Below are 8,694 nucleotides of genomic sequence, written 5' to 3' on the forward strand. Positions count from 1 at the left end.
TTTCCCCTTGAATTTTTTTTGGTTTTTGTTTCTTCTCTCTGGGCTGTAATTTGGATTTTTTTTTTTCTTTTGGGGTCTGTTTTCAGCTCGGTTTTTGAGATTTCCCTGATTTTTGGCAGAAATGAACTTGGAAATCGTTATGAAATTGGCGAATTTATGGAAATCGTCACAAAATTGGCGAATTTATGGAAATCGTCACAAAATTGGCGATTCCGCCAAAATTCCTGCAAAATTTTGATGGATCCACATCTAAAAAAAGGGAAAACCTGGGAAAACCCTGCCATGTAAATATTAAATTTAAAGGGAATTTACACCAAGATTTTAAACCTTTAAAAAGTTTTTTTTCACTGATCCAGGGGCCTGGTTGTCTCTGACAAAAATAATTTAAAACTTTCAAATAAAAAAAAAAAAATTAAAAAAAAAAAAAAAGGCGATAAAAAAAAGGGGAAGAAAAATCTGAAAAAAAAAAAAAATTAAAATAAATAAATAAAAATGAGTCAAAAGCTGAGCCAGCCCAGAAAAAAAAAAAAACCAGACTTGAAAGTGGCAAACAATAGAAACAGAAATACAAATATTGACTTTAGAGAAAAGACTAAACAGATAAAGCTGGGACTTGTTATCAAGGACTTTCTTGCACTTTTTACCTCTTAAAAAATTCGTATTTCTGGAGGAATAAAGAGAATATCAAGTTTGTAGCGCCGTGGGGTGTCTAAATTAATTTCAATTAATGCAAATTGGCTTTTTAAATTAAGATTTGGAGCCTTAACACCATTTTAACAATGAATTTTTATAGAAATATTTAAATAATGAATTTTTATTTTTTATGGATTTTTAGCTTTATGGGTTATTGGGAATTATTTTTTTTTTTTAAGTCTTTTTTAAATTTAGGATAAACCAGTGAAAATTGATCATTTTGGTTTAAAAAAACACCCAAATCCTGTAGATTTTTTAGTAGATTTTTCTAAATATGAGCAGAAAACTCTCTGTCTGCCCCTTTTTATTCCCACGATAAATAAAAACGACAAATATTCGATAAAAACGACAAATATTTGATAAAACTCAGCGCTTTTTGTCAGGTGCAAACTAAAATATTGACAGCAGGGGAATGATCTGAACTGATTTATTTTTCCCTTGGGCCAAATTATATGAAAAAAAACCCCCAATTTTAAAAACAGCTTCAAATTTAGCAGAAAATCACTGAAATGTGGTAAATTTTTTCAGGATTTGTCTCTCAGGAGAGAAGATTTGGGGGGGGATGAGGATGAGGAAAACCAGCAGGTGCCTCTCAGCCTAATTTTCCTAATTTTTTGGGTGGGTTTGATTAATTATTTTAAATATTTTTTTTTTTTTTTCCTCCTGGCTATTTCTAGGGAAAAATTATCCCAATTTTCCAAATTCTTGGAGAAGGTGCTGAGGGTAAATTATCCAATTTTTTTCCAAATTTTTGGATGCTGAGACTAAATTATCCCATTTTTTTTCCAAATTCCTGGAGAAGCTGCTGGGGAAAAATTATCTCAGTTTTCCAAACTCTTGGAGAAGATACTGAGGATAAATTATCCCATTTTTTTCCAAACTCTTGGATGCTGAGACTAAATTATCCCATTTTTTTCCAAATTCCTGGAGAAGCTACTGAGACTAAATTATCCCATTTTTTTCCAAACTCTTGGATGCTGAGACTAAATTATCCCAATTTTTTCCAAACTCCTGGAGAAGCTGCTGAGGAAAAATTATCTCAGTTTTCCAAATTCCTGGAGAAGCTACTGAGGATAAATTATCCCAAATTTCCAAATTCTTGGATGCTGAGACTAAATTATCCCAATTTTTTCCAAACTCCTGGAGAAGCTGCTGAGGAAAAATTATCCCAATTTTCCAAATTCCTGGAGAATCTACTGAGACTAAATTATCCCAGTTTTTTCCAAACTCTTGGAGAGGCTGCTGAGACTAAATTATCCCAATTTTCCAAATTCCTGGAGAATCTACTGAGACTTAATTATCCCATTTTTTTCCAAATTCCTGGAGAAGCTACTGAAGCTGCAGGTGGGGACATAAAAAACCTTTGGGCGTCTCTAAACCCTCTGTAATTTTTTTATTTTTTATTTTTATTTTTTATTTTTTTCCCAGGGGTAATTCCCACATTCCCATCTCTTCTCCTTCCTCCTCCAAGCCGGGATGTGACCAGGAAAAAAATAAAAAATAAAAAACCAACCCAGGATTTCTCTTATCTCCCTTCCAGAGAGTTTTTTGCTCCTGGATTTTTTGCCTTCCAGCAGGAAAAATAAAAATAAAAATAAAATAAATAAAAAAACTTGGCTAATTAACAGCTGGAGTGTAATAATTAATCCAAATGTGGGAATTTAGGAAGTGACCCTTCTCCTCGCTCTTATCTGTGAGGAATGAGAGCAGACATAATAAAACTTTATTTTTTTAATTTTTTTTTTTTCCTAATCGAGGCTGAGCTGATTTTCCCTTCTCCCTCCTTTTCCTTCTACCCAAAACAGAGGGAAAATTAAAGTCTGGTGGCCTTCAACACCAAAAAAAAAAAAAAAAAAAAATAAAGTTGTGCAGAGGTAGTTGGGGTTTAGCAATGACCACAAAAATTAAAAGAATTAAATCAGGGGTTTGGCAAATCCTGATCCTAAATGGAGCCCCGGGGCTCCTGCCTGGGAAAAAAAAAGGATAAAAAATTCCATTTTTTCTCCCCTCGCTCGGGAAAAGCAGCGGGTTTGGGAGTCAGAGACAGAGCCGGGTCAGAAATAGAGCCGGGGGAGGAGGGTTGGAGTCTAAAATAGGAGGAATTTAATCCAAAGGAGGAGGAATTTACTCCTAGAAAGATTATTTTCCTCCAAAGGAGATGGTTTCACTCCAAGGGAGGTGGATTTTACTCCAAAGGAGGGGGATTTTACTCCAAGGGAGGAGGATTTTGACTCCAAGGCAGGAGAAATTTACTCTCAGAAAGTTGATTTTCCTCCAAAGGAGATTATTTGACTCTAAAGGAGGTGATTTTCCTCCAAGGGAGGAGGATTTTATTCTAAGGGAGGAGGAATTTACACCCAGAGAGATGATTTTCCTCCAAAGGAGGTGATTTTACTCCAAGGGAGGAGGATTTTATTCTAAGGGAGATGATTTTCCTCCAAAGGAGATGATTTCACTCCAAGGGAGGTGGATTTTGACTCCAAGGGAGGAGGAATTTACTCCCAGAGACATAATTTTCCTCCAAAGGAGATGATTTTACTCCAAAGGAGGAGGATTTTATTCCAAGGGAGATTATTTTACACCAAGGGAGGAGGATTTTACTCCAAGGGAGGAGGATTTGACTCCAAAATAGGAGGATTTTATTCTAAGGGAGATGATTTTCCTCCAAGGAGATGATTTTACTCTAAAGGAGGATGATTTTATTCTAAGGGAGGATGATTTGACTCCAAAATAGGAGGATTTTATTCCAAGGGAGATTATTTTACTCCAAAGGAGGAGGATTTTATTCCAAGGGAGATTATTTTACTCCAGGGGAGGCTGATTTTACTCCAAGGAAGGAGGATTTTACTCCAAAGGAGGAGGATTTTATTCTAAGGGAGGCTGATTTTACTCTAAGGGAGGAGGATTTTACTCTAAGGGAGATGATTTTACACCAAGGGAGGAGGATTTGACTCCAAGGGAGTAGGATTTAACTCCAAAGGAGATGATTTTACTCCAAAGGAGGGGGATTTTACTCTAAGGAAGGAGGATTTTACTCTAAGGGAGGAGGATTTTATTCCAAGGGAGGAGGATTTTATTCCAAGGGAGGAGGATTTTCCCAGAGAAGGATTTAACGGGAAGGGAGGGAAGCACCAGGAGCATCCCCCTCACCTCTGGGGACAGGAGAATATTCTCTCCCATTCCCTTCTCCTCATCTTCTCCCGGATTTTATTCAGATTTATCAAAAGGACTCTCTGAAAACAGGGGAGGGACAGAATTTCAAGCGGCTCTGCCCGGCTTAGGCCGCGGCTTTTGCTGCTGTTTAAAGCCGGGCAATAAAAGAGGAAATGCGGTTTTTTGGGGATTGTGGCCGGGTTGGTTTGTGGTGTTTTCTCCCTCCCGGAGCCCCTGGCTGGGGAAACCCGAGCGGGGACAGAGGGACAGAAAAGGGACAGAGGGACAGAAGAGGGACAGAGGGACAGAAGAGGGACAGCAGAGGGACCTGCCACCACCCTGGGTGACTCCTGGGGGATCCCAGAGCTCTTTCAATTCCAAGAATTTGCTCCCCAGCCCAGCCAAACTCTGTGGGGGCCGGATTTTTAGAAATAAAATGGATAAATTAAATAAAATTTATTTCTATTATTTTTTTTTCTGCCCTGTTTGAGCAGAGCCGCCTCTGGCTGGCAGAGTTATGAATGGGGAGAAGAGGGAGGAGGATGCTTTGGGAAGATTTTTCCCAAACATTTCACATTCCACATTCCCGAGTGCGGCAGGAAAGGAAAGGAAAGGAAAGGAAAGGAAAGGAAAGGAAAGGAAAGGAAAGGAAAGGAAAGGAAAGGAAAGGAAAGGAAAGGAAAGGAAAGGAAAGGAAAGGAAAGGAAGGAAAGGAAAGGAAAGGAAAGGAAAGGAAAGGAAAGGAAAGGAAAGGAAAGGAAAGGAAAGGAAAGGAAAGGAAAGGAAAGGAAAGGAAAGGAAAGGAAAGGAAAGGAAAGGAAAGGAAAGGAAAGGAAAGGAAAGGAAAGGAAAGGAAAGGAAAGGAAAGGAAAGGAAAGGAAAGGAAAGGAAAGGAAAGGAAAGGAAAGGAAAGGAAAGGAAAGGAAAGGAAAGGAAAGGAAAGGAAAGGAAAGGAAAGGAAAGGAAAGGAAAGGAAAGGAAAGGAAAGGAAAGGGTGGAAGGAGGGATAGAAAGGATGGAGAGAAGGAGGGAAAGGATGGGAGGAAGGAGGGAAAGGAAAGGATGGAAGGAGGGAAGGGAGAGAAGGAAGGAGAAAAAGGATGGGAAGAAGGAGGGAAGGGAGGGAAAGGAAAGGATGGAGGGAAGGAAAGAGTGGAAAAGAGGATGGAAGGAGGGAAAGTGTAAAAGGAAGGAGGGAAAGGAAAGGAAAGGATGCAAGGATGGATGGAAGAAAGGAGGGGAGTGATAGAAGGAAAGAAGGAATTAGGAAGGAGGGATAAAAAGCACGGAAGGAAGGAGGGAAAGGATGGAAGGACGAAAAGGGTGGGAGGAAGGAGGGAAAGGAAAGGATGCAAGGAAGGGGAGAAGGCAGGAGAGAGGGGAGGAGGGAAGGAATGAAAGGATGGAGAGATGGATGGAATGAAGGAGGGAAAGAGTGGAAGGAAAAAGGGAAAGGATAGAAGGAAGGAAGGATGGAGGGAAGGAGGGAAGGAAAAGGATGGCAGGAAGGAAGGAAAGGATGGAGGGAAGGAGGGAAAGGAAAGGATGGCAAGAAGGAGGGAAAGGATGGAAGGAAGGATGGAAGGAAGGAGGGAAGGGATGGAGGGAAGGAGGGAAAGGATGACAAGAAGGAGGGAAAAGGTAGAAGGAAAAAGGGAAAGAATAGAAGGAAAAATGGAAAGGACAGAAGGAAGGACGGCAGAAAGGAAGCAAAGTACAACATCAACCCACCACAGCCACAAACCCAATCCCCCTCCCCACCCCACACACCCCCACCCCTCTATACCCCCCAACTCTTACCTTAAAAGCGATGGGCAACGTCTTATTGCACCTCCAATGCGTTGGCAAGACGGAGCACAGAAAATTGGGGCTGTCGGTGCGCACCAACTCCCCGGGGTGATCCGCCAACACCTCCACCATGCTCCTGTCTGCTCCTCCTCCTCCTCTCATCTTCCCCACCAAAGCTCCTCCGTGCTCGGCTCCGGCCAAGGCCAAAGGCTCGCTCATCTTGCCCGGGCTCAGGGCGGTGGAGGGCGGCGTGAAGCGGCGGCTGGTGCCGGAATCTACGGGGATACGCATCACAACAAGGCTTTAGGGGGATGGAGAAACTCCTCTGCCGGGTTCCTGCAGAGCGCGACTCCTCGGCCAGGCGCTCTCGAGGGAGCGACATATAAAATAGAATAAAATATAATAAAATAAAATATAAGTGGGTTGTGTGAAGTGGGAAGTTGTTGGTGGTTTTTATTGTTTTTTTTTTTTCTTATAGAGTTAATTTTGGTTTGAGTCTTCAAATAGATGTTGTTAATTCCATAAAAAGCGAAGGTGGCGCGGTTTTGGTGGAAAGGATGGAGCTCATCCCAAATTCCCAAAGGAAAAAAAAAAATTAAAAAATTAAAATTAAAATAAAATAAAGATTTGAGTAAATAGGAGTTTGGTTTTTCTTCCAGGTGATTTTTTTTTTTCTCTCTTCTTTCTCCCAAGAGAAATTAAAACGCGGCGACGTCTTCAGGAGGCAAAAAGAATAATTAAAAAAAATATTAAAAATTGGTGGTTTTTTTATGGAAATTCAGGGTTTGCTGTTCAGAGGGAGTAAAAGTCAACCTGGTTATAACCAGGGGATAAATTCAGGCGCTTCATCAAATATTTACAAGAGAATCTGGAGAGGATTTAAATGCGACAACAGGAATCCGTTTGGATTTTTCTTTTTTTTTCTTTTCTTTGAAAGCAGCTTTGAAAATGAGCTTCAGTAGTTTGGTTGTGTCAGGAGCTTTTGGTCAGTTTTGAGGAAAAAAAAGGAAAAAATAAAAGGAAAAATAATAAAAAAGGGAAAAATAAGGAGAAAAAAAAGAGAAAATAAAGAAAAAGGAAAAAAGGGAAAAATAAAAAAAGGGAAAAAAAAGGAAAAAAGGGAAAAAAAGGAAAAAAATAAAAAAAGGAAAAAATAATAAAAAGAGGGAAAAAAAGAGGAAAAAATAAAAAAGGAAAAATAAAAAAGAAAAAAAAAGGGGGAAATAAAATAGAAGGAAAAATAAAAGAGGAAAAAATAAAAAAGGGAAAAATAAAAAAGGGAAAAATAAAAAAAAAAGGGGGAAATAAAATAAAAGGAAAAATAAAAAAAGGAAAAAAGAAAAAAATAAAAAAGGAAAAAAAAGAGGAAAAAATAAAAAAGGAAAAATAAAAAAAAGAGGGGAAAAAAAGGAAAAAAAAGAAAAAAAGAGGAAAAAAATAAAAAGAAAAAAAAGGAACAAAAATAAAAATAAAGGAAAAAAAAAAAAAAGACTTTCAAGCTTCAAACCTCTATCTTTAACAAAAATATTTTCATTAATTTAAAAGAAAAAAAAAAATCTCCGAGCCGAGAGGTCCCAAGAAGCTGCAAACCCTTTTGGGGTGGAATTTTGGGTTCAGTTGTGGCTTCTCTCTGCGGTTTTATTTGTGCAACAGCGGCCCCTCCGCAACTGGGACTGGGACTGGAACAATCCGAAGCTCTTGGCAAATTCTTGATTTTTTTTTTTTTTTTTTTCTCAGTTTCTTCCTCTAATTCGGCCCCAGGAAGCGGCTGCTCAAAAGTATCAGGTGGAAATTTGTTTTGGTCGACATGGTTTGATTTTTTTTTTTTTTTTGTCCTCAAGGGATGGAGGCAGAAAAGTCAAAAAAAAAAAAAAAAAAAAAAAGTGATCGGTAGGAAAAAAAATAAAATAATAATAATAAAAATTGAAAAAATAAAAATTAAGATAATAAAATGAAAATAATAAAAATGAAAATAATAAAAATGAAAATAATAAAAATGAAAATAATAAAGAAATTAAAATAATAAAAATGAAAATAAAATAAAAATGAAAATAATAATAAAAATCAAAAAATAAAAAAAACCAAAATAATAATAAAAAGCAAAATAAAAAGCAAAATAAAAAGCAAAATAAAAATAAAGAGCAAAATAAAAATTAAAATAATAATAATAAAATAAAAAATTAAAATAATAAAAAATCAAAATAATAAAAAACTAAAAATAATAAAGAAAATTAAAATAATAAAAATCAAAATTATAAAGAATCAAAATAATAAAATATCAAAATAATGAAAAAATTAAAAGAATAAAACACTAAAACAATAAAGAAAATTAAAATAATAAAAAATCAAAAAAAAGAAAAATTTAAAATAATAAAAAATAAAATAATGAAAAATAAAAATAATAAAAAATAAAAAAATAAGAAACTAAAATAATTAAAAAATTAAAATAATAATGAAAAAATCCAAATAATAACAATAAAAAAATTAAAACAATAATAATTTAAAAAATCCGATCAACCAAAAAAAAAAAAAAAGCAAAAAACCAAACCACAACTCAACAAAACCACTCCTTCCAAACTTCTCAAAATCCTTCCTTCCTTCCGCAGCAGCACGAGAAGAGCAAAGCCGAAACCACCGATGAACTCGCCGGTCGAGGATTATATATTATATATATATTTTTTTTTAATTTCTAAAGACCATCTCCAACCTCTGAGCGCGTTCCCACGGGGGGGGGGGAAAAAAAAAAAAAACTGCAAATAATTCAAATAATAATTCAAAAATTCAATAATTCCCTCGGGGAGCGGCGGGGCCGGGGCTGCCCTGGCGGGGCCGGGAGCGGACTCGGGGCTGGGGAGCGGAACCCGGGGATGTCATTGCACGCCTGATTTGCATAAGGGGCGGAGCCGCGGAAATCTCCGCCCCCAGCGGGAATCTCCGCCCCCAAAGGGGGTGTGGCCACTCCCTGCCCCGCCCTGGGGCTGCCTGGGGGGGGGATGGAGGAGCCCAGAGCCGGCACTGCTCGGTTAGGGGTGTCTGACCCCCACCCAAGGGTGCCGGGGG

General features: G+C 37.7%; 1 protein-coding gene across 1 annotated transcript in view; it reads right to left on the bottom strand.

Moving 5' to 3' along the window:
- RUNX1 (RUNX family transcription factor 1) overlaps positions 1 to 8,694 on the bottom strand; it is a 126,490-nt gene that overhangs the window by 117,671 nt on the left and 125 nt on the right. Inside the window, exon 1 of the mRNA XM_083884423.1 lies at positions 5,647 to 8,694. This exon is cut by the window's right edge and continues 125 nt beyond it. Within this exon, the coding sequence (XP_083740549.1) occupies positions 5,647 to 5,925 (279 nt within the window). The 5' untranslated portion in view covers positions 5,926 to 8,694. The remainder of the gene's footprint in view (positions 1 to 5,646) is intronic.

Source organism: Zosterops lateralis, assembly GCF_965231275.1.
Source record: "Zosterops lateralis genome assembly, chromosome: 2".
Taxonomy (NCBI): domain Eukaryota; kingdom Metazoa; phylum Chordata; class Aves; order Passeriformes; family Zosteropidae; genus Zosterops; species Zosterops lateralis.